Source organism: Larus michahellis, chromosome 1, assembly GCF_964199755.1.
Source record: "Larus michahellis chromosome 1, bLarMic1.1, whole genome shotgun sequence".
Taxonomy (NCBI): Eukaryota; Metazoa; Chordata; class Aves; order Charadriiformes; family Laridae; genus Larus; species Larus michahellis.
In genome coordinates, this window is record NC_133896.1 from 33,202,676 (window position 1) to 33,229,036 (window position 26,361).

At 37.2% G+C, this 26,361-nt stretch overlaps 1 protein-coding gene across 1 annotated transcript in view; it reads right to left on the reverse strand.

Moving 5' to 3' along the window:
• The window catches only part of ADAMTS20 (ADAM metallopeptidase with thrombospondin type 1 motif 20), a 102,796-nt gene that overhangs the window by 10,944 nt on the left and 65,491 nt on the right, over nucleotides 1-26,361 (reverse strand). Inside the window, exons 24-30 of the mRNA XM_074566049.1 lie at nucleotides 25,495-25,602; nucleotides 24,635-24,799; nucleotides 24,123-24,413; nucleotides 23,636-23,797; nucleotides 22,058-22,234; nucleotides 3,445-3,612; nucleotides 1,999-2,172 (exon numbers count right to left, since the gene is read on the reverse strand). Of these exons, the coding sequence (XP_074422150.1) occupies nucleotides 1,999-2,172; nucleotides 3,445-3,612; nucleotides 22,058-22,234; nucleotides 23,636-23,797; nucleotides 24,123-24,413; nucleotides 24,635-24,799; nucleotides 25,495-25,602 (1,245 nt within the window). The remainder of the gene's footprint in view (nucleotides 1-1,998; nucleotides 2,173-3,444; nucleotides 3,613-22,057; nucleotides 22,235-23,635; nucleotides 23,798-24,122; nucleotides 24,414-24,634; nucleotides 24,800-25,494; nucleotides 25,603-26,361) is intronic.

Sequence of the window (26,361 nt, forward strand, 5' to 3'; positions counted from 1 at the left end):
GCTGGGCAAAATACTGCAATTTCAGTAGAGAGCGTCCTGCACCGGGAGTGGAATACAGATGGATAAACGCTTGAACTACTGTTAATACTAGATGTACAGGGCTATATGTGAATCTGGTGAGAGAGGGGAACTGAACACAGGAATTCCAAGCAAACAGCAATATCCATGTGGAAGAAGTTATGAACTATCCGGAAGACACAGTAAAACACAATGCATTTGTTGTGGAGACCTCTAAATACCCAGCTGGAGTATACAAATGTTTGACGGGAAAGGAAAATGCACCCTCATTCTCTGAAAGTTTATATTTGTGCTAAAAGGACATTCTGAGCCACTTCCACTAATTCCTGATTTTAACAGCTTTGTATGAGAAGAGGACACTTGGAAGAAACATATATAGTCAGCTTTCTCTCAATATAGCTTCAGAGAGGAATACGTATGTCTGAACTGCTTGAATATAATCCAGGGTTTGCAGAGAACCAACAAATGAGGTATATATTAATAGTAGTCGCTTCTACAGCATTGTGTCCCTGAGATTTTGAGTCTTCATATTCAAAGTTTCGGGGCTTTGCCCTACGAAATTTGACAGTGCAGATTATTAAGATGAGACAACTGCACAAACTGTTTTTTTTTTAATGTTACAGTAAGAGACAGGCTCTTCCGTACACCATTTCAGGTATTATACATACATAATTTTTGTTTTTCTCTCTCCCTCTCTCTTTACATATGTTTGTGTGTTTGCATACATGGATACAAAAGTTATTAAATTTTTAGCGTGTAGGAAATAGTCCTTACATCTTCTTTAAAAATGACAGCTTTCTTCTGAAAGTATCTTTAGATTTTCTTAAAAATGAAAATGTATATTTGGTAGGAGGCTGCTGAGTTTTATTTTGCTTCTTATCTTTTCTGGAAAACCTGATACATAGATCTTCTTGAAAACGCTGTTTTCCAAAGGTTTTACCTCTGAGGTTTCTACTTCCAGCTGACATTTCATTTGTATTTCCAGTCTTAAAATGTGATTTTTTTAAAGTGATATTTCGTAATGAACTTTTATTAAACATTTTAAGCGCTATGTAAAGATCTTTGTATTCAAGTTACACAGTTCTATCAATAGGGACCTGCTCAGAGCTCCACCAGAGCTTTTCTCTACACCCGTAGACAAGCAAATCCTGTACAAGAGAGCAAACAAAGCCTTTGACATTTTTTTGTCACTCTCTTTAGTTTTGCAAGCTTGACACTCAAAATATCCAGTGTGGCCACTTGTCATTCTGCAACATAACAACTACTAGAAATGTGCCCAAATGTGGAAAAAAAAAAGAAAAAGGGTAAAAAGGGGGGAAAGGGAGGAAAGGGGGGGAAGAGGGGAGGAAGAGGGAGGGAAAAAGGCGGGGAAAAAGGCGGGAAGGAATACAGGAAGAAAGAAAAAAGGGAAAAAAAGGGGGGAAAAAAGGGGGAAAAAAGGGGGGAAAAAGGGGGGGAAAAAGGGGGGGAAAAAGGGGGAAAAGGGGGGGAAAAGGGGGGGGAAAAAGGGGGGGAAAAAGGGGGGGAAAAGGGGGGAAAAGGGGGGGAAAGGGGGGGAAAGGGGGGGAAAGGGGGGGAAAGGGGGGGAAAGGGGGGGAAAGGGGGGAAAAGGGGGGAAAAGGGGGGAAAAGGGGGGAAAAGGGGGAAAAGGGGGGAAAAGGGGGGAAAAGGGGGGAAAAGGGGGGAAAAGGGGGGAAAAGGGGGAAAAAGGGGGAAAAAAGGGGAAAAAAAGGGGAAAAAAAGGGGAAAAAAGGGGGAAAAAAGGGGGAAAAAAGGGGGAAAAAAGGGGGAAAAAAGGGGGAAAAAAGGGGAAAAAAGGGGAAAAAAAGGGGAAAAAAGGGGAAAAAAGGGGAAAAAAGGGGAAAAAAGGGGAAAAAAGGGGAAAAAAAGGGGAAAAAAGGAAAAAAAAGAAAAAAAGAAAAAAAAGGAAAACGTACGACATGACTCGGTTACTTCATACAAGTTGGAAGCCTTACTTACATCTTCCCATTCATCTGCCAACCAGCGGTACCGCGAGCAGGCAGGCAGCCAGCAATGCCTCTTGCTCACGGGCCGGGTATCACGACTACACATGGCTTCGCTCACTTGACCCAGGCCCTTCAGCTGACAGTAGATGTCCCTTTGCTGAATCCCCACTCCACAGGACACAGAACACTGAAATTCATCAAAATGAATTATGTCAGTGTGAAATGAGACATTCCTAGAAGGTGGTACAGTTGCCATTATTACAAGTTCTTAGGATATTATTTAAAATATACTTCACAGCCCTTACCATAATAGCGTTTCATTGTATCTGAAGAGTTTTATGTTGAAAAATGTAAAACACCAATTAAAATCAAGATTTGTAATAAATATGAAAAATAAATGCATCCCCGTTACCTAGCCTGATCTTTCCGCTTACCTTAATTCACAGTAGGAACAACGACTACAGGCACAGGCAAAGCAAAAGTTTACATTTTTGCAAGATGAAACGGTTGAAGTTCTAAGTTTAGGTTATTCCTTTATTAGAGATTGACAGTCTTATCTGTTGCTTTAAAATGTAAATATTAAAATAAAAAAAAAATAAAAATCTCAGTATTCCGGGTTAGAAAAACATTGCAAATGGTGCAATGTGTTGGGGACACTTCTCTTTCTTTTGCAGGTAGAACTAAGGAACTTAAATCCTGATGAGCTTCAAAAGGCTCAAACCCTTCCTGCCACACGCCTCTGCTCCTCCTTCCTGGCCAAAGGTATTTCCCTACAACGCTAAGGCTGGCTGAGACAGACAGCCCCTTTTTAACCCAGGCAGAGCACCATTAGGTCCCAAAGCCTACCTAAAAATCCTAATCATAAAGTAGATATTGCTCTATCAAGTGTGGCGAGTGGCGACGTGTCTTTATCAATGTGGGGAATTATACTTTGAAAGAGTGAGCAAAATGCAAAATGTTGCCACGTGCTCAGTTACACACAATGTCACAACAAGGTGAGAGATCTTTTACAAGACCAAACCAGAGAAAAGACCAGTATTTGTGCCCAAAATCCCTTTTTCTTCTCCTTCCCTGACAAACCTGCGCTCACGTCAATATTCAGACTACGATAGCAACTACAGTGATACTACCGAGTCTCTCACCAAAGGTAAGAATTAAACTTCAAAATTTTACTGTTATTTTGAATTTACCAGATAAGTTGAGGAAAGTCCTAAGTACCTATCCAGTCCAAGGTTCAGATTACCAAATACTTTCTGTTTTCACACATATTTACTTTTAATTACTCTTAAAAGAAAGAAAAAAGGAAAATATAATGAACTACTTTCTGATTTGTAGATTTCATTGCGATGTGCGTAGAAAAAAACCTTCCTGACAATTATTTCCATCGAAGCATTTTGTCATGAATACAATCTTGTCTTGTGCTCTCATCGAGAACATAATCAGAGCAGATTTGACATACCTCTTTCCATCTGCTGGTCTTCCAAGCAGGACATCTTCCAGCTCTACATATTTTGTAGGTCCGTGGTTTTTTCAAATGCCTGCAGTTTCCTTCCTCTATTTTAGCTTGAAAGCTATTAAAACAATGCACATCACGAAACTTCAAACCTTTTCCACAGGAGACAGAACACTGAAAAGAGAAGTGCATTTCATTACTTTACTAAAAATCTCAAAGTAATGAGAAAACCAGAAGAAGCTGTGGCCTCTCCCCAAAACGGACTCGACGATTATAGGAATAAGTTTCTGTATTAGGACACAACATCTACTGTATGTATCTGAAATTTTTGTGTAAGCTCTCTCATACTGCGTGTTACTGACCAGACGCCAAACATCCCTCACGTGTTCTTCATTCATTGGCATCATCATTGGCAAATACCTGAGCTCAGCCATCCATATCCATGCAGGAGACAGCTTGACATTACGATCTCAGAAGAACGTGCTCTAGTAACATCCTGTTTCCAGTACATATATTGCTATTTTAATGTAAGCATGATGCTTATCATAAGCATTAAAGAAAGGAAAAGGCAAAATCGTGGGTAGGCATGCTTCCAGGTATTAGGTTACGAAGTCCTGTTTGCTCTGGCACCTCCCTTCCATGAGCTTTGGGTATCTTGCTGCATGTGACCAAGAGGCAAGAGAAGAAGTATAAAGCAGACACTGTAGGTTATGGTGCACTCCCTGGAGGCATGGCCTTGCCTCGCTACCCTGTTATTCTGTTTTCTCCAGAAAGTTGCTATGATAGACACGACTGGCTCTAGGACTGACCGACCTCCAACGTAAAACCAACAGGGCTGCAGACACATTTTGTGAAACCCACCCTGGCAGTACGCACTAGCCGTGATTGGGGCATGTCTGACAGATCGGTCTCTTTTGGAGAAATGGCTATTCTTCTGCAGAAATGGCTGTTCTTCTGCTATATTCTTGGACTGCCACGAGGCTTTCGTGAGGTTTGAATTTAATTCTTCAAAGCAGAGCTCTTCTATTCACCTGCAGAGCAGAGCTGCAGGTCCTAGGGAACTTTCAGTCAAATAAGGAACATCTGAAACACTTTCAAATTAGGTGGCTACTCAGCTGACTTAGCTTGGATCATGAGCATTCTGAAGGTAAGCACTTAAGTATTATTACTATCTTACTCTTGTCATTAATCTTCCTATTTTATGTCATCCTATCAAAAAGTTTTGATCGATTGAGTTAATTACTTTTCTATATGGAAAAAGAACACGCTTAATTTGTTCTAAAATTTCCTCTGTACTTTATTTTACACCTGGATAAACATTTCCTACACAATCAGGTAGGGAATTAATACTCAACCCCAAATTTAATTTCTAAATGGACGTGGAAAAAGGATTTAAATATAGACTTTCTTCCAAAGCACCTAAGATACTTCTCTTTCTTTTCTCTTACATTGTCATCTATGTCACTGGCATGACACGCTAATATAATCAAGCACTTTTAAAAAATATATCTTCTGTTTTCAGGAAATGAAATCCAGAACATCTATCTTTCAGTTGAAAACCTGGCAAATATTTGCATGAGAACAACAGCTGGAGAAAAGTTTTTAAAATATAGAATAAGCAACTATAATACATTAACCTACTATGACAGAAACATTTTTCACAATAACTATACCTCATTAAACAGAATCTTGGCTGACTCACTTGTCCTCAAATACTAGAGGGATTCGTATGCGTCCTTAAGCATTTATACGTGTAATCTTACGAGTTTAATTGAAAGTGACGATGTGCTTAAAATTAAATCTTTGCAGAATAAAGCAATACATTTATTTTATCACACAATACAATGGATAGCACGTTTCTCTTAAGCAGTTATAATTGTATTTGCAAAAAGATAAGGGTACTGATTTGGTCAAAACTTGCTTCTTATATGCCTGTTATGCAATTCCGGTAAATAAGAATATTTGTTTCAAAATTTAATCCTTTTGCTCTCAGCAAAATCTTTAAATTTATCATTGAAAAGTACCATTCATGTAGTTTTACAATTTTTGTTTCATTAATTTAGAAAATACTTTAAGGTAGAAAAATTTCGGTAGAACCGAAATTACTTGAAAAGAAATTCTTTCTTTCCTTTTATCTATGAACAACGTAGGTCAGAAAACTTAAAACTCTGCAAACCATATAATTATAAAGGGCTTTCAGAAAACTCAGCTCTGAATTCAGAGGGTTTAATTACCAAAGCAGGCAAGATAACATTTATGCTTGAAAACTAATATGATCTTGATAATTGATTTTTCCCTCCCTTGAAGCTTTTTTAAGGAATTTCAACCATAAAATAAAACATAAAGGACCCCTGAACTCTGAAGAGTCTTTTCATTCTTCAGTAGTACGTAAGTGAAATGCATCACAGAGTTCCTTAACCTCCTCCTATGATGTGTTAGGAAAACACCACATGCTCCCCCTTCCTCAATGACTTTCACCTGTGAAGCATTAATTAGGCTCCAGAGGGCTGTCAGACAGAGTGAGCCCTTCTAGGGATGGTGGTCCAGGCGGAGAACTGCAACCACAGAAGGTGTCCTAAGAAGTCTTTGCTTCAGGAGATGAGGCTACCACTGCACAGAATAATTGCACTCTTTAATTTCCCATTGCCCTCAACATTAAGTATCAAGACAACACTTTTCCATATACATACATATTTGTTTATACAGCTTATACCTTTTACTCAACAAAAATGAGATTTATTGTACAGGGCTAACAGCTGCTAACAGCAATAGAATAGGCAAAGAAGTCTTTTACCCTGCACCTCAGTCTTCTAAAGATCTTCTGATCTAGTGGAAGGTGACCCTGCCCATGGCAGGGGCGTTGGAACTAGATGATCTTTAAGGTCCCTGTCAATTCTAACCATTCTACGATAATATCTCTACCCTCTAGGTACAACATTATATGTTTACTTCTACACAAGTTAGAATTGGGTCTGGTTTTATTGTTGTTGGTTTGTTGTTACGGGTTTTTTTTTATCTTTTCATTGGTCCAAACTCAACTGAGTTACATCTCTTTTGTATTTAAATGGCCTAATTTAATCTTTATAATTTGTGCTACTCTTTCTTCTAAAGAAAGAAATTGAAGATTTGTGTGTTAAGTTAGCCTATTGTAATAGTAAGGTATTTTTAGTCATTAAAGAGCAATGCCTGCATAAAAAGATTATTTGCCATTCTCTTTCATAAAGACATTCTACTGAATTTTGTAATTAGAGTACAATTATACAGCAATTTGTTTTCAATCATATTGGATGGGAAGCTGAAGAGGGAGTTCAGAAAGGAAAATAGCAGTTTGGATGTTAAGAATAAGAGAGGCTTTATGAACACTTATTTCAAATACTAATTAAACTTTCTTTCATGCAAATACTGTTTAGCTTTGATGACTCAAGCCAGCTGAAACCTATTGTTATCTTAATGCTAAATGCAGAAACAGAAATGAAAGACACTTAAAAGCTGTAGGTAGAAATTATTTTCAATTATTGTAAAAATAGTTTTGCACTTAAAAATTAATTATAAAAAATATAATTTAAATTTCCAGAAATGTAACTTTGGACAAGTCATCCATGTTTGTTTGTTGTTTGTTTGGGTTTTTTTTCCTATCTTGCTGTAAAAGACAATAACTTACAGAATGTTGCCAACTCAGACCAAGAAAACATCCACGTGTAACTTCTTCCAGGGAGTTTTTTCACAAAATGCTCATTTAATGAAATAGAGAAGATCCCCAGGTGGGACTCCCAAGTGGCTAAAGGCATCTAAATACAGCTTACAGGGAGATATCTTGCATTAATTTCTATCCCTGCCACTGGCGTTTTCCTTAGAGAGCTGCACATTGCACACGCTGACCCAAGACACCTGCCTGACCAGCTTCCTCTCAGCTTTGTATCATCAGTAAGAAGCGTCAAATTCTCATTTGTACAGGAGCGAAGCCTTGTTCTGTGCTCCAGAAGCCACTCGTATCCTTTTAGCGCATCTAGCCTATAGCGCATCGCTATAAGGATGAATTTTGCCCTTCGTAAGCCTGTGTTCCTTCTTGGAGCTCCTAATGCATTATTACACGGCTACCTGTGGAATATACTGCGCTTAATTCTCTTGCTGCTTGACCTCCTTCCATTCAAACTTGAACATGGTCAAGAGCAACTTAAGCCTGCGTTCTTCTTGGAGCTCCTAGCGCATTATTACATGCTACGTGTGGAATATACTGCACTTAACTCTCTTTGCTGCTCGACCTCCTTCCATTCAAACTTGAATGTGGTCAAGAACAACATGATCGTTATGGCTCGATATGTCCGTAATGTGGCTTCACCTGTATGACATTCCACCCAATTGGAGGCTTATGGAGAGTACATTTTCCATATATTTTCTGCAGATTGCATATGTAGGAAAAAAAAAATAAAATCCCAAATCTTTAAATCTCAAAAGAAATACGAACTTTTCTTTAAAAAAAAGCAAGTTGAAAAAACCCATCCTGTAACCATTTTACACAGAAATTCTAGCACTTGTCTCAACATTGGCTAAAGTAATATTTCCCATATGTCACGTTCTTTTAAAAACATAAAACTACAGCTAAAAAGCTGGACTTGATTACTATTGTTCAAAGTCATTCCATAACCCTGGTAACTAGGATTCATCTGTTTGGGTTTTTTTCATAGTAATAAAATTCTGTGAGGATCAGCCTGACAGAACTCCTGGTGCTTTCTGTGGCACAGACGGACTCTCCGACAGGCATGCCATCATCAGTTCCTACCAAATTAAGGCTTTTTCTGCAGCTGGCAGGCAGTTTCACTAAAAGCTTCTGGATTCTTTTGCTATTGTTATTACTTCACTGAAGAGTTGAAGACCTTGGATTATTTGGTGGATTTTTTTTCTAAATTTTCTTTTCTTTCAAGGGAGTGTTTTGTGTAGCTTAGCTGGTAGCTCAGTGGACTTCTGGTTACTGAAAAACAGCCCGGTAAATGTAAAGCATATAGCAGTTTCTTTTTGTATTCATATTAACTATAAAGGGACTGAAATATAAATGACTCACTGAAAGTAGTACTGTATACTGGTTTTGGCTGGGATAGAGTTAATTTTCTTCATAGTAGCTAGTATGGTGCAAAGATTTGGATTTGTGACTAAAACAGTGTTGATAACACACGGATATTTTATTTACTTTTGAACGGTGCTTACACAGCATCAAGGCCTTTTCTGTTCCCCACGCTGCCCTGCCAGCGAGTAGGCTGGGGGTGCACATGAGGCTTTGAGGGGACACAGCTGGGACAGCTGACCCAAGGGATGTCCCAGACCATATGAGATTGTGTTCAGCAACCAAAGCTGGGGGTAGGAGGAGGAAGGGTGATGGCATTTGTCTTCCCAAGTAACCGTTACGTGTGATGGAGCCCTGCTTTCCTGGAGATGGATAAACACCTGCCTGTTGATGGGACATAGTGAATGAATTCCTTATTTTGCTTTCCTTCTTGGTGCAGCTTTTGCTTTAGTATTAAAATGGCTTTATCTTAACGCCACAAGTTTTCTCACTTTTGTCCTTCCGATTCTCTCCCCCATCCCACCGGGGTGGAGCGAGCGAGCGGCTGCGTGGGGCTTAACTGCCTCCCAGCGTTAAGCCACAACACTAGCGCTGAAAAAGGATAAAATGTATTACAAATGTTTGTTGGTTTTTGTTTGGTTGTTTTTTTGTCAGGCACTTCTGCAACTGGAAGACCAGTTTATAAAAATGATATATTTATATAATGGTTCAGAGTAACAAACCTACAGGGTTAAGCGCAGTAGTTACTTGAATTGTCTGACAACTTTGGTTAGCACAAAAGTCTGTTTGGGCTCTTTGAAAACTATGCTAGAAGTAGACTAGGACCACAATTGCACAAGACTCTAGTAAAATATTACTTTGAGCATCACTTAGTTGAGGCTTTGTAATTAGGCCCTACTGAATTTTTTGATTCAGAGTCAGTAATTCTTCACTAAAAGAAGTACAAACACTTGTGCCATTAGCTCAAGCACTCAGAAAGGACCACGGTTACAAAAGACCAAACATCCCATCACTCCTGAGAAAAAGTGGACTGAATTCCAAGGGGTATGTGTATGATTTACTGTTACATCTAAGTTACACCTATGTTAACTACAGAAGTTACACTGAAGATATTTTTAAGTCACGTCATTGAGTATAGCTTCATTTCAAAAGGTCAGTGTTATATCACATTCCTCTGGTGTTCAGAAAATGTCTTGATTTGATTAAGTCCCCCTTGCAGCTGCAGTCTGAGTCTGCTTTGACACATTTCTAAATACGCTTTTGCAGCTACAGCAATGGAAGGGAGGAAGGCTGGGCTAAGAAGGACTCAAAGACTTCATCCAGCCCACCGTGCTGTCCAGAGTTCGGATCAGCTTACACCTGGACCATTTCTGACAGCAGTTTGTCAGTCTTGTCTTCAACGACAGAGATGCTACAACCTCCCTTGCCTGCATTTTTCCACTGCATAGCCATCCTTACAGTTAGAAAAAGCATCTTAGGAGTTAACTAGTCTCTCTTACTGTTAAATAAGACAGTTATTTCTCATTCTACCCGTAGCAGACTCGGGAAAACTCACCTCTATATAATCACTGATTATGTGTTGGAAGAATACCTCATTCAGTCCATTCTTCTATAGACTTGGTCTTGAAAAAACACAGCTACCCCAGCCTTTTCTCATTCCTCACTTTGTCCAAGCCTCTTACCATTCATGTGGCTGTCCTCTGAGCACTCCAACTGTCTGTATGTTTTTTACAAGGAGGTATCCAAGACTGTATGCTGTGTATCAACCGAAGCACTAGAGTGAAAATACACCATGACAAAAAGCACATACCCAACAAGCACATACCCAGTATTATTATTCTTTGTTCAAGTTCTTTGCGGCCTTCCCAATTTGTGGAGTTCTAGATGACATTTGCAAGATAAAATCTAGAGTGAAAACTACTTGCTGCAGTATTATTTGCAATCATACTGCGTCACGGGATCTTTGACGGAAATTAATAGTAAATGTACTTCTTTCCTGTAAGAGTGAACTGTATTCACACTAGGTCTGCAATGCTACGCCCTGATCCAAACACTACCTAGATGACATTCCTACCACACTATTTGACTGGACCTCTAAGCTAAGTAACTTTTTTTTTTTCTTTTTTAAATCAAGCAAGCCTGTATTTCTAATGGCCAAATGCACAGCCAGCTGAGCCCAGCAAGTTCCAGCAGGTCCCTTTCTCTCGAGCTGATGAATGACTGATGAGTGATGTCTACTTGTAGAATACTCCAAGTAGCCTCCACTGTACATTCCTCCCTGTCTGTTGCCTATGCTTGAGGAAACATAGCATCTCTTGAATCTGTTTGACCTCTTGCGTATCAAAACGTGAAAGCTGAGAAACCATCACTCCTGTGGTTCAGTAAGACGCAACACAAACACCAGCCCGAAAACATTTTGCAAAGTTCAGTCCACAGCACAGCTTTGGCTCCCATGACACTGACAGATGGTCCTCCGAGGTCAGTGACACTTGTCTGCAGAAGTCCAACTCTACTGACGATGCTACAGAGGAATTTTAGACAATATTTAAAGTTGCCACCTCATGGTCTGAATTTTTTTGTCCTGTGCAGCTGGCAGCAGCCTTAACGAGGGAGACCTCTCAGCAAAACAGCCATCTGCCTGGATGGCAGGTGAACTGTCATACTCTCTGCAGCTGTTGGAAAAATCAAAACCAGAACTCTTGAAATTCCATTTCATGATCATCTGCAGAATTTCATTTATTCATTCGAGTTAGATCTGTGAATAAGTCTTTTAATTTTGCCTCTAATATCTCAAAGCATGATCTATTACCTCAAGCTACTGATCAGACTTTACATATTATATAGCTATTCCTGCATTTTCTACTTTTATTTTTGAAACATTTAAGTCTTACTACTCTTCATTTTAAGAAGCAAATTAATTTGCAACTTACAAGAGACACGATTTTGTTTCTAGACAAAGCTCTATCCTTTTTCTTTCAAAAGAAAGGTGTTGTCTCATTGTTTGGAGGTGAATCCAGTACTCTGCTGCTATAAAGAGTGAAAAGTCCTGATGCCAGCTAAAAAAGCTTTAGGGAGACTAAGAACGGATAAGTAAAACAAAAGCCTGTTATAAAGGTTGAGTGTAAAGCCTAAAAAATATTAATCACATAATTCAGAAAGGAAAATCTGGGCTCAAGCAATATTCAAGTCCAAGTTTCCTAACAAGGAATCAAATTTGACGCAAATTTTGGACAAGAATGGCATAAAGGAAAGAGACTACCATCTTCTCATTTTTCTTAAGAGTATAATTCAAGGCATTGAAGACCAATTATGTTGTATTCCGTGTTGTGGCAAAGCCATTTCACACACATTATGGAGATATGAGCGTGGGTGTTGATGGAAGGTTGCGTGGCAGAGTGAAAGAGGAGGAAAATAAACCAAGATGAACAGAACAGTGGCAAAAATAAAAGAAAGACCACGAAAAGAGGGAAATTCCTCACAGAAAATTAATACCATACTTTACTGAAATCAAACATGAACAGTTGAGTCCAAGTCCTATTCAGAATTAGTTGTCATGACCTGTTCCTCAAATACTACTCTCTTTCAGGTTTTGGCTTCCCGGAGGAAGTGCTCACTATCAGACACAGCAGCAACCTAACAGAGAACCATCTCCCCGTGGCAGATGTGCTAACGCTGCTACGTGACAGCACTGGTGAGGTGTAACAACAAGCCTTCCACTAGCTGAAGATATTTTGTGCTTCTGTTAATGTCTGCTTGATATTTTTGAAAATTTTAAAATAATAATCACCATGAGTTGATGATTAATATGTCCTTCAACAGTAATGACGTATCACATTTGGCATCTCATTTAACACTTCCTTTATGGGTTCCAATTCATCTCTCAACTAGAGTAAAAATTGAATTGTATAGTTGTTCTTCCTGCCTTACTTGCTCTTGATTTGAATCTGTCGCATCTGGTTACCACCTGAGAATCAGGACAACAATAGGTATTCCTGCCTCCTTTCAGCAGCCATTTGGCAGGTTCTGCTACCTCACATGCAGGTCCCAAGTGCCACTGAAGGGTCTGCACGTACCTCTGTTAAGAGCTTCATCATCAGCCCTCGTTCAAGCCAACATTATCACTGTAATTAATGACAGTATATATTAAAACAATGAGAAATATGATCAGATTATTAATTGCCGGGAGGGAGGGAAGAGATAAACTACATTGCTCAGCCAGCATTCCTGCAACAGCGTATAGCCGGTACGGGTACCTAAATTTTATCATCTTTCAGTTGAATGATACATACACCAGACAGACGGCTGAGGCAAATCCCAATTAAAAATACATAACAGTGGTAAATTAAAAAAAAAAACAAAAAAAACCCAAAAAACAACAAACCAAACCAAAACCCCAACCGACAATTCTGCCTTACCTCTCCTTCTGAAATCAGTGGCAAACAGGAACAGAGCTAGACCCTCACTAGGTCCTTCTGAAAATCTTAATCTACAAGTATAAATTTGTGTCAAATTTATAAGCCTGAACAGCAATCCTGCTCTTTGCATTCGATACCTCCTAGAAAGTATTCGGTATAGGCACTTTCATCATTACACCGTTACAGACGTCAAATTGCTGACTTGGCCAGAGTTCAGCAAGTCTCAGCTTTCTTTATTGCACAGTCACGTAACAGCAGTAACACCTTTCAGCAATAACTGAAGGCAGCAGCACTGGAGAGAAACAGTGCGTAAAGTGCAAGCATCAAGAAAGAAAGGCATCAGAAATGGAGATAGGAGACTACAGGGAAATCCAGCGTGAGCTAAAGACATGCAGGGTTTTTTCCCCGTTTCCAATAAATGGATAGATTTCTAAACATGTTTTCCAAAAGGAGAACGACAGATGTATCCAGCAGCTGTGTTCACAAACCTCCACAAAAAATAAGCAGCAACCCAAAGCGAATCCACTGTTGTTTCCAACACTCAGGCACAATTTAACAGACTGCTTCACAGGGAGGACGGTCTCCTGTCCCTTGTGAAGCTCAGGAAAACTGAACAAATGCACAGGAATGACATAATCTGCATTCTCGCTGAAAAGTAACGATCACCCCTTGAGAGTGACATTTTATTCATAAGTCTTCTCAATAAAAGTGGCATATTTTTAACATGATGGAGGATCTCTGGTGCAGAAGCTACATTTGCCCAGGAAAAAGCATATGTTTACATACTTTTCACAATTTAAAACTTCAGTTTATGCATTCTTCTTTTTTAATCTTCAGAGATAGGGTCCTTTCAATTAACCAGTTACAAAAGTAACTAGAGATAATGCAGTCTTACAATGTTAGACCAATTAGTTTTAGCTGAGTTTGCAAAAAACCTAAACAAGAGCCAAAGAAACACTATATCGCAGCAACTGCAGTCTCTGATTTATCATTTTTAATCATGTTAGCAGCAGCAAAACAGTTGCTGAGATCTTAAAGGAATAACAAACACATGAGCTACGTGTGTCCGTCTGCTCTATAAAAAGCATCTCTTCATTTTTTTCATTTGATTAAAAACTAAGATTTTGTATTTGAACTTTAAAGAAAACTGGAAATACAAAGCAATATATATACTGGAACGGTACGGTATTGTCAGAAATTTTTTCAAACTTTTTAGAAGTATACAAAAATATAATTCTATGGCACCTAACTAAGCATCAGCTAAAGAATTAAGAAAAACAACACAAATTATTTTAAATATTAATTGGTCACAAAAATATGTTTACATTTTAGATAAGTAATACAACTTTTTACCTACCTTCACATGTTGAATTCCAGCTTATTTTCGACCTAAGCCACTCTTCTGTGTATTTTCAATTTACTTACAGATCAATCTTTCCAACATCACAGTCATGTGCATGAACGTGAGCACGCGCGCAAGCTTCTGAAGGACTGATTCAGCAGGAAATCTAAATCCCTGCTCTCACTGAAGTGAAAGGGCCATAGATAGATGCATGCTAGAACATATACTCATCAATATAGCGGTCTGTCTTAGTGGAATCACCAGTCTTCCACAATCAGCAGTTTTCAAAGCACTAGGAACTTCCATAATAAAGACCTAGGGAATATTTTGTTCATTTCCTAACCCGTGCCAGATAACTGAAATATTTGTGTATTAACCTTCATAAATGTTATGAAATGCTAACACTTTAATATATGTTTAATACATTTTAAATTTGGGTCTCAAAGCCACTTTGAACCAGTATTTATGAGTTGTGACTGGGGTTTTCAAAACTGCCATGTGTATACAGGCAGCTTAGAATGATTTTCACATGGATCTGACCACCCAGAACCCTTCAGCTTTTCTGCTAGTTCTAAGTCTGCAAAAGAAGAAATAAATACATCAGTAGCTTCACATGCCTTTCATTCTCATTAAATGGCTATAAATATTTAGGAATGGTATTAAGGACCACCTGCTTTTTTTCCCCTTCCATGATTTTTTTTTTTTTGCTTTAACTCCTGTTCCTCTCCTGTCTTACTTCTAAATTCTGGATCTGAAACTTCTGCAAACCTCCTCATGCAAAGTTGTTTTAGGAATGTGAAAAATTATATTATGTCTTTGAGGTTAAGAGTTGAGCATTATGTTATGATCCACAGTTTTCTACAGTTTTTGTCATTAAGTGGGAACAGGTCTGGGCTGTAAAATTACAGCTCCAGCAAAAGGTTCAACAGCTGGTATCTTCAAGCTTTATCATCAAAGATCACGTGCCAACTGCCTATTCCAGTCCAGTTGTTCAATGGCATCAATTACTGCTTATATCAGTGCCAATGTTTTCATATTTCTTTTTTCTGCTCAAGTATATAAGAGCTCCCCCCATGAAAACAACGTCACTAAAATATCATATGAAGTTCACTGCAATGCAAAGGTTACTCAATGGTAAAATCCCCTCACTTTCAGTGGTGAGTTCCCATCCCCCTCCCCTCCTTTTTAAAGGCTTTAAACATTAGCATTCTTTAATAAAGGACACATTAAATATAAACACAAAGCCACACAACATGCATAAAAAAGAAGGGTTAAAATGCAACTGTATTTCACAGACACAAGTCACAGTCATTAAATTAAATTATCACACATACATTATAACTTATTTATTATTTCAAGCTATACAGGCAAAATAGCACCAAAATGGAGAAACTTCCTCTAACCTTGATGAACAGTACACAAATATTTGTTTTTGAATTTTGGAAACAAGTATTTTCTTTCATTTTTATCAGAATTATCCTAAATGAAATCCACTATCCCGAGTCTGGTTTATGACATTATTTGGGTAGTGACATCTGTTATCGGTTATCTCTGAAAACGCACTCCCCATTTCCAAAGTTTTGAAAAAAAATGAATAGCACATGCTAACATTAAGATTTCAGCCAGTGGGATATTAAATAAATGTGCTGTTTTGGTAATGAGGTATTCTGAAGTTCGACATTAGGCAGCAGCAGAAGTAGAGGTAAAAGACTGAAGCTGGTTTTGAAAACCAAGTTCACCGATTCTGAATTCCCTTTTAATATAAAAGATTATCTTTAAAGATATAAATACTTTTTACACATTAGAAAAAGAGAATGAAGGCACTTATACATAGCAAGATTTTTTGCATGTAAATGAAAACAAATAAATATTTCACTTATGCAAGTTTGGGCTGCTTCTGCTCCTGCAGAAGTCAATGGGATGCCTGGCAGTAACAACACTGGAAGGGGACTGGGATGTCAATTTTTAAAAAATAAGTTTATATTCATTCAAAGTAACAATAGATTTCTTCCACAAGTGCAAAGACAGAATTACACCAAAATTATTCTGGAGCAACTAAAAAGAAAAACGAAGAACTAGAAAAAGAGCCACTTTAAAGAATATTACATTATGTGTCTGAAGAGCAGTAAGGAATAGAAGTAAGATTAATTTCTGACACTTAAAGGTAACTTAGAAGATGGGCTGATCCACCTTTTTTATGCCTATATCCTCTGAAATCACAAGGAATACTTCTGAAATTACATAAAAAACCTAAAAGTGAGGAAAACAAAAAAAAAGAAAAAATATCTTTATTTTATCAACACTTCAGACAAACAAAATATAATTATCTCCTGTAAGGCTCAGATCTTGCCTGTATCGTTGAGCATAAAGGCAACTCAGCACAACCAGATTTAGACTGTTCCCAAAGAACTCAGAAAAACTAACATTTTGTGGGCCTTCTTTTTTAATATAATTTGAACAGTTAGTGAAACATTTGCCTGTGATACTCAATGTCTTGAGTAACAACCAAGTAAAACTGACATAACTAGTTTGTTGGCAGCGTTTTGTTCTTTTCATAGCGTTAGAACAACATAAAAGCACTTTGCACAAGTACTATTCTTGGGAAGTTGTGTCTGTCCACTTTTAATCTAAGGTCCCTTTAATTACAGAAAGTATCTGTAAAAAATTTGAACTAATTAAGAAAATAATTCTACATTTATTATCTGACTTCACAACTGGTATGTGGTAAAATTTTAGGACGAACTCTTCATAAGTCTTAACTTTGAAAAGAACTGGACGTATCGTATCTCAACTCACAATATAAACGTGAACTAAAAGAGCATGAAGCCCAACATGCTGAGAAAACAAACGTAAGACGACAAAGTGCTAATGACTGCACTACAATTAACTCACACTAGAGAGTATAAATCCTCTTCCATTAGTAGTCAAATAAAATTCCAAATGCAGATGTTTTCAAGAAGATGTAACAGCAAATAAAAACCTCAAGGTGGACCTCAGCTTTGCTATGCCCTGAACCGTAACTGGTAGTGCTTAGCAACAAAGCTGTACGATGACTATATGTGAAACTGTTCAGATGGGGAAACTAGAACACCTCAAAAAGACTGATTATTTGAGGATGGTACACAGCAAAGGCATAACAGTTCGCTTTTGTGGCAATATTTGTTACCTTCAAGTTCCAGCAGCTTCCTGTGCTGCATCTGCTCGGATCAGACATGCACGCAATAAGCTACCTGGTTCCAAATGTGCCGTGAGGATTTACTTAATAATAGACTACCACAACGACCTTTAGGTAACACTCAGTTACAACAGGGATTGAGTAATCCAGTTATGTATTCTTTCTAAAGCAATGAGAAAGGATGAGAAGCAAGCATGTATTTCAAGTTGTGACGTACCTCATTAAAACATCTCTGATAAAATTTAGGTTGCTACCCTCTCTCATACAAGAATGAAAGCTCTAATGAAATGTAAAGCTTTCAAGGTAACATTAACTGCTACCACCAACTGCCTAAGCAGGAGCCTTGCTGTTTGGCTACCCATCTCTCCAAGGGGTTTGGCAAGCACTGAAAAACTATGGGGAGCCAAAAATAAAACCAAACTCCTAAATATATCAAAATTCTTGTCATTCAAAAATGCGAACAAACTTTCCTCACTATGTGAAGCTGGAAGGTAATGTCTTCTCATATATGAATAGTCTATTTTATTCCTCCAGTGTAATTCCTCCTCACACTCCGTAAAACTTTGAAGAAAATATATAAAATGAAAGGTACACAGCACAGTAAAAGCATGTATGTATCAGGAATTTTAAGAAATTTACACTTGTTTTCTATTGAGCAGCAACAACCTAGGAGGCACAGAAAAAAAGACTGTAAAGGAAGATACCACCATTTAACCAAGAGACAAATAGCAAAATCTTAAAAGAAACTGAGATAAAAGGGGAAAGTAGCCAAATGCAATCCTTGAAGTGAAGACACCATAAAAAACTCTCCATTAAGGAAAGCATAATAGATGAGTAACAGAATTATCACCTCTTGAACAGCAGAAGGAAGATTAAAACAAAACGTTATGTTCACATTGCGTAGGGGAGACCTTATCACCATGTTCCAGTACTTAAAGGGTGGCTACAAAGAAGATGGTGACTCCCTTTCTAAAAGGAGGTACGTGGAAAAGACGAGGGGTGATGAGTGCAAGTTACTCCTGGGGAGATCCGATCGGACACAAGAGGAAAATTTTTCACAATGAGAACAATCAGCTGCTGGAATAATCCCACTGGGGAAGGGGTGGATTCCGCAACACTGGACACTGTTAAGATTCAGCTGGACAGGGTGCTGGGCCATCTTGTCTAGACCGTGCTTTTGCCAAGAAAGGTTAGACCAGACGATCCTTGAGGTCCCTTCCAACCTAGTATTCTATGATTCTACAATTACACATTTTGCTCAGGTACCAGGCCAGGGCTTTGGCACTGGAAATCTTCTAACATCCTACACTGTGTCAAATTATTTCCCAGCCAAGTACCGCTAAAAATAATATTTTATTCCCTATTATAGCTACTTTACATCAGTGCTATACATGAAAGTTTTGCAAGATTGTATACGTATCTGCACTATGTATCTGAAGATTTGTTGTAGCTAAACATAACCATTGATCCAACTAACAGCTGATTTGATTATATTCCCACTTAACTTTTTGTCAGGTAACAGACAATTGTTTGGCTAAGAATACTAAAGTATGTGGATGTGGGAAATGCTGTTCAAAAGAAAAAAGCTTGGCATTGAAAGTAACAAAGTAGCATTCTCGAACTCAATTGAGATAGATTATTCTACACCTCTTCTAGCACAAAATTGTTAAACCTTGTCATCATGGTTCAGCTTCAAAACCTTACGGTATCTTGGTGAATTTGTAATACTCTCTGTTTTCAAGCTTTAAGTAAAAAAGAACTTATTATCATTAGGTTCAGAAAACTTGAACCGCTCTGAATGCAAATTAATACAATAAACCGGAAATCTTATGGCATGAACTAAACACAAAAACCCAATAATGTACTGTGGAAAGAAGGGTTATAATAAAAATCTATACTAGAACAAAGTACTCTTAGCCAGCTGTCAGAATGCAATGGAATTTTTCTTGACATTATATAATGTGACATATGGTTTCCATACTTTTTAGCTTGTAATTTATTCATTCTTTCATGAAGTTTTGGATCATTGCCTCAATCCCTTCGACAATGAAACTGGAGTAATCTAAAAGAAAAATATCCAAGATATGTGGGCCAAATTTACTGCTGGTGCAGCTCCATTAAAATAAGCAGCTATATTTACCTTGACTATTATTTAACTTATACATACATTATAAATATGTATATATCAAAATATATACATCCGTACTATAAGTTTTGTATATCAAAAAAGAGGTAGTGTACTCAGATACATGACAATTAGGCAATGAAATCTTGAAATAAAATGTTCAAAATTTTGAAACACTTAAATATTATACAAACATTCCTAAATTCATCAACCTCATTTACATTAAGAATTGACACCAGGTAAAGCAATTGCTCAGAAATTCCCTTCCTTCTAGTCACCCTCTCCTTGTATAACGTTTGTGCCACGCATGCCAAAAGTAAAAGATGGCAGAATCTATTATGGCAGATTACACTACATGTGGGAAGTCGTGTATTTCAGTTTCTACTTAAGTTTTGACATTGGAATCTCACTAGGGGATACAAAAGAGTAATGCATTGCTCTTCAGGCACATAAATATCACTCAATGCTTTTATCAAAAATTTAAATAGCGTTTTATCTGGTTCTTGCTGTCTTTATAGAGAAGGGAGTAAGTGTAGATGTGACATGCTTGATCACTCCAGCCTCCAGAGAGTGTCCAGTCATTAACAGTCCCCTATATTAGAGCATACTGTATGCCAGAAAGGTATGAGATAGGCAGAGCCATGATCTATTGCCAAAGTATCACATCAACATCACTCATCAACCACCCACAGGTGAAGGCTAAACGAAGCTGTTTGTGCTAGGCTACAACGCTGTTTCTGTCACTAAAGCTTTTCCTGCTCTTTCATAATAGTCGTCCTCAATGAATAAGCTTTGTTCTGTTTAAACAGCAACAAAAATTAACTGAAATTTGTATGTTGGCACCATTCAAACTAGCTGCATTACTAAAAAGTGACAGCATATTTAATATGTGAGCCTGCTTTTATTTCCTTAATCTGCAACGCTTGTTTCTGCACAGCACCATGTGACAGTGTGACGAAATTAAAAGTATTACTGAATAACCATAGAGCCTGCAATCATATATAAAACAGAGGCCACAAGCTCTCTGGTAACTAGATGCCATTTTAAACTTAAGGTTTTGAAAGATTAAAATGGCTTTTTATGTCAGCGGAGATATAAACCAAGCAGAAAATCTTTGCAAAACTAAGCCATATGTAACATTTACAACACATCGCAATAGCTTACAGGTAACCTGTTAGTGCAGGACAAACTGCATCGCTCAGGGAATGAACAGGCTGTGAATAACTTTCGATCTAAAAGGAAAACAAATATTAAGTTCAAAGGCAACTGTGTGCTGAATGCCCTGCTTGTCTTCTAAGTACCTGAAGTACATTCATTAATTAAGCATTAACAGGTTACCACTATTATTTGGCTAATGGCTAAATAAGATACTCTGGTGCTTGTTAAACACAAACCCAAAACTCTGCTTTGCACAGTGGAAGAAAGAGATAACTGTGGTAAATTATTCATTCAAACTTTCATTTTAAAGTCTATTTGCAATAAACTAGAACATATAAACACTAATAAATCATTTAAAATTGAAATTTGACAATATTTAAAAAAATATTTCCATGTTAATTCAAAGAACCAAATTACATCGTTTTAGTAACTAAAAAAAATAATAATAAAAAAAAAAAGGACTGTTGTCCTATCCCATCTCCCAGGGATGTTAATGACAAGTTTTTAACTGATTTTGATGGAACCAGAACTGGATCCAACCTCCTTTGATTGCCATTATTATTCTCCTTAGAATTGAGCACAATAATAAATATTGTTGTCAAATTCACAGCTTGGGAAATATAACGTACTCTATATTGTAGAGCTTGCAAGGATTACTTCAGGAGGATGTTAATAATTTGCTAGTGGCAATTTTAAAGATTAATGCTGATTATTGTAGGCATTTTTACACATTAATAGACAGTGACATGTAGACAATAACATATTATAGTTACATACATAATTATACATAGACAGTTTTAATTAGTCACTGTTTTAAAACCACAAATATAAATTTTTATACACAAATGTACATGTAATATGGAGTAAAATGTTTGACGACAGTGTAATATACATGTGTGTGAGTTATTTTATACTTAAATATACTATTAGAAAACAAGTTATGTGCTAAAAAGCTTTTTTTCTTTTTACAAATATAAATATGTAGATAATACTACAGTATAAATTACAGCATATACTTTTAAATTTAAAAACAGATCAAATAATCCTTCAAAATAGAACAACCTATTAGGTATCGCTATCAGCTATGATGATTTCTGGTAATTTTCAAAATATTCCCTATGATGTTTTACAGAGCATGATATTGTTCCCACTGAAGTAAATGGCTGTTTCCCATTTAATTCAATGACTGAAGGAACAATTGCTTAATAAAACTACTTAGACTATATTTCACATGCATTATTATTTCACTGTTATCAAATAAAATAATATAATTTTTAAAAGGCAAGGAGAAATAGAGCGACAGAAAGAACAAGCAAGCAGAAAATATTAGTGAATGCTATCGTACCGATTTCCACGGTCCCCGATGCCATGAAACATCACCAGGGCAAGAATGCACATTACATTGTGCCATATTAGGTGGCTTGTCTAGAATTTCACAGTTTTGATCACCCAACATTTGGCCAGTAGGAAGCTGACAAATCACTAGTCTTGTCTTTATTCCGTCTCCACAAGTTTGAGTACACTGAAATACAGAATTTTATATGCAGATTTTTGTTGAGAGTCATGACATACCATTAAACCAAAAATATACAGCAATAATCAGTACATTTTATTATTTACTGGTTTTATAATAATAATAATATACTATTATTTATTATTATAAAAAATATTTTTATTATTATATTTATTATTTACATCTATTTTCATATTCCCTGGGCACTCAATTAAAGAACAAGGATTTACAGTCTAATCTCATATAATGAAAAAACAATTCTCTCACGAAAACATTTACCAAACAGGATTTTTATAGTTTATCACAAAAAGTCTCCGTTACAAAGGATCTACTCTATCAAGGAGAAGTAACCATTTGTGAGAATAAATATGCATACATATCTCTCTTTGACAGGGGAAAAAGGTGGAAATTGGTCCTAAACCAAGTTTTTCCTGACAAAAAAGAGGAAACTCAGACACTGGGCACAATTTCTCATAGTCTAACATACACAGACTAAGTGTAAAATACTTAAAGGATGTGTTTTCTGGGTTTCAGTTTTCCTATAATCCTGCAATACCAGACAAAAATACTAATTCTCATTTCTAATGAGCTATTAAAATCTACCTGATCAAAAATTAGCATGTTGCAATAGTTTACAGCTCTTTTACTGTATTTTAGAGGATTCCAAATTAGACAAAATCTGCAGCATCTGCATTAACTGGATCCCAAGCCTGCAGCTATGGACAGAAAAAACATGAAGCTCAGACTGGCCTTTAGAACTGAACAGCTAGATCTGGCCAAAATGAGGGGGAAAGAAAGAAAAATGGAAGAAGTCACTCAAACAATTTTTCTTCTTTTCATAACTCCAGATATTGATGTATCAAGAACAAGAAGAGAGGGCGGGAACCACAAGAGGTTAGATTAGAATGAATGCCAAACTAACCAGCTGTAAGTCCTGTCGTGTCTGAGCAAGAATGGGTGGTCAAGATATGACATTACATGGCATGGAGAAGCCCTTCTTTGTCCAGTAATGTATAAAGTTTCATGAACACATTCTAACCTAGGCACACCTTTTAGATGCATGATCCTGTCTTTGTATTTCTAATTAGTAACTACAAGCCAACAGACAATACTACTTGCTGTTATTCTAGTCAGTATCTATGAAATTTGATGTAATGAAGTTTCTTTATAGCTTCTTGTGCTCAATTATGTTGTACATCCTTAGCCTCACACAATACTTACTTCTTTTAGATGTATATTTACACTACAGTTCTGGATTTCACCAAAGAACAAGGTTTATCTAAACAGGTGAAACATATTCCGTTTAAATAATTTAAAAATTGGTGTTCAGTTCCATTCACAGTCAAATAGTTACTATTTCTAAGCTTATGTGGTGAATAATGTTTCCTTTTGAAAGTGAAATGATCTTACTTCTCCCCAGTTCCCATAGTTCCATCGTGGGCAGGGTCCAGAATCACAGTGTCTTGACTCTGGAGGTTTTGTTGCCTCATCACAATAACTAGCACTTCTTCCTTCCTCATCTTGACATACTACAACTCGACGGTGAAATCCACCTGCACAAGTACTAGAGCACTGCCAAAACATGTAAACATATGTATAACCATTGCATAATCAGGAAAATGTAAAATATGTTGGTTAAAACAACTTAAATTTATGATTTTTTAATGTTAACTTTCAAAACTGAAATTTTAAAATAAAAATTACTACTATGTATAAGTATTTTAAAATTGAAAATGCATAAAAAATACATTTTTAAATTTATTATTCATAATAATGGTATTTTTTGAAAAAAAAACATTTTCTTCTCTTTTGACCAAATCTGTACAGCAATAATATTTCTAGAAATGTTAACACACATGAGAGAAAAAAAATAATATATTAAAAAAATTTTTCTTACTGCTCCCCAGGGTCCAGTTCTCCATTGATATCCTCCCACAGAGGGACGGTTCCACTGGTTTATATTGTCTTGTGGATGGTGTATTGGAAGGTAACCTATTTCTGGAAAATGGCTCGGATGGTCGTGTGTTTTCGGAATATGATGATAAACTGGTGGACATGGTGGCATGTTACATTCTTGTTCTTTGGAAGGTCGGCCTTCAGGATCACAGTAATTCTCGTTGATTTGTTGATGATAGTTGACACAGATAACTTGTCTTGTTACTATTCCACTATCACACGTAACTGTGCACTGACCAAAAATTAACCCAACATTTGTGACAGAACATTGATAATTAATAACCAAAGACATTTATATTTACTTTTGACAATAAGAAACATACACTTTGTTTTTTCAAGGGATGCAATTTCAACGACACTTGCACAGAATATGAAGTCACAATTTCTAACCAGAGACTTTGGTCAATAATCTAAATAAACACATTTAAAAAAATTAATTCAATTAATACTCACGGGGGACCAATTTCCAACTTGCCACTCTCCACATGGGCTAAAGCAGCTTGAAATTTCAGCTGGTCGCGGTAAATGAGCACAGAAAGATTCATCTGCTATTCCTCCATGAGCATCTCTACAACTCACATAGCGAGCACGATCACCCTTCCCACAGGATGCAGAGCACTGTCAGAGAACAATCCAAGCTCATCGCACTTTAGGAGACCAAAATAAGATCATGCAAGCATCTAAAATACTAAAGTAGCTTAGTACCAGCTTGACTTCAGATTTAAACACTGAGAGCCAGATTTCCATCTCACACTGATAGAGCCATGCATTCAGGAAGAAAAGTGAAATATTCATGGACAGATTAGGCCTTAAGAATTCCCATTGGCTTGGAACTGAACGGCATGGCCGTAACCACTTTTTATAGTGCTGATTTTACAATTATGTAAAATTAGACTTTTAAAGACCCAGACTGTTTAATATTGCTATTCACTTAAAAGATTTGAATAATATTTTAGAATGAAAGATGTTCTCCATACTCAGAAACTGATCAATTATTTTTTAAAAAAAAACCAAACACTTCCTTCCACACCCTCAATCATAAGAAAACTATTTTGCTCAGAAGCCCAGCTCCTAGAATCCTGGGTTTTTTCCCCCCCTTATTTTCCCTGGCTAGATTCAAAGCACACAGAATTTGCTGGGAGCGTCTCTCTCCTTCTTAAGAAACAGATTCTTATAAAACCAATCAGAATTCCTTTAAAATTTATCCCAAGCAGATTTCAGTCTGAAAAATATATTAATGCAAGCTTTATGGAAAAATAGGTGAAGGAATGAAGGACTGTTCTGCAAGATGTGACCGCTATTACAGTACGTACTGGGGTCCATGATCCATATCTCCATTGGGTCACCTTCCCCACATGAACTAGGGGAAGCGACGTAGTCCATAATTTTGTATTTTCTGGACAAGAGGGCAATTCACATTCCTGTGGGGGTGAGAAAAAGAATGCTTTCAAAATACGCATTTGGAATAGCCAAATGTAAAGCAAATGGCTCCCACAGACAAAGATGCTACCATTACAATAAGCCAGCATTAAGTAACAAGTAAATACCATCTTCTAACTTTTCCCTGCCATTATTCAAAGGCTTTTCTTTAAATTGTTTTGTTTCAAATAGAGAGGCAAAGACAATTTACTTGATGTTAAAGCAGTATTAGTAATAACTAATAATATTTGCGCTCTGAGAAAGAACGGTGTCGGGCAACTTGCTGGAGACAAGGGGCATAGACATTACGGTGTCCTGTTTCACAGCCACGTGCAGTACAGAACTGAGTGAGGACAGTGGCTGTGCCGTCCCGTCCTTTACACCTTCAGCTACTGAGAACACAAAACTGCCCAGTTTCAGTCAACAGCCAAACAGGCACCACGATTCAAAATACAAAGCATACTCAGTGTTTTCACATCTAAGTGGAGATAAATTTACACCAATTACTTGGCCTTCATATTTTGAAATCTTATTCGAGAAGCCATCAGAGGGGTGGTAACTTGTGACTGGTTTATTCTGGACCACAGAATCCTTTTTTTTCCATCCTCTTCTCCTTGAGACAAGGAGCAGAGTATCTCCTCAAGGAGTTATGTGGTTACCAGCTTAGCTGGATATAAATGAGATGTATCGATCTGCTGGCCAGATCAGCATATTAATACATAGCACCTAAGACACCAATTGCTTTTAGTTAAAGGTAAACC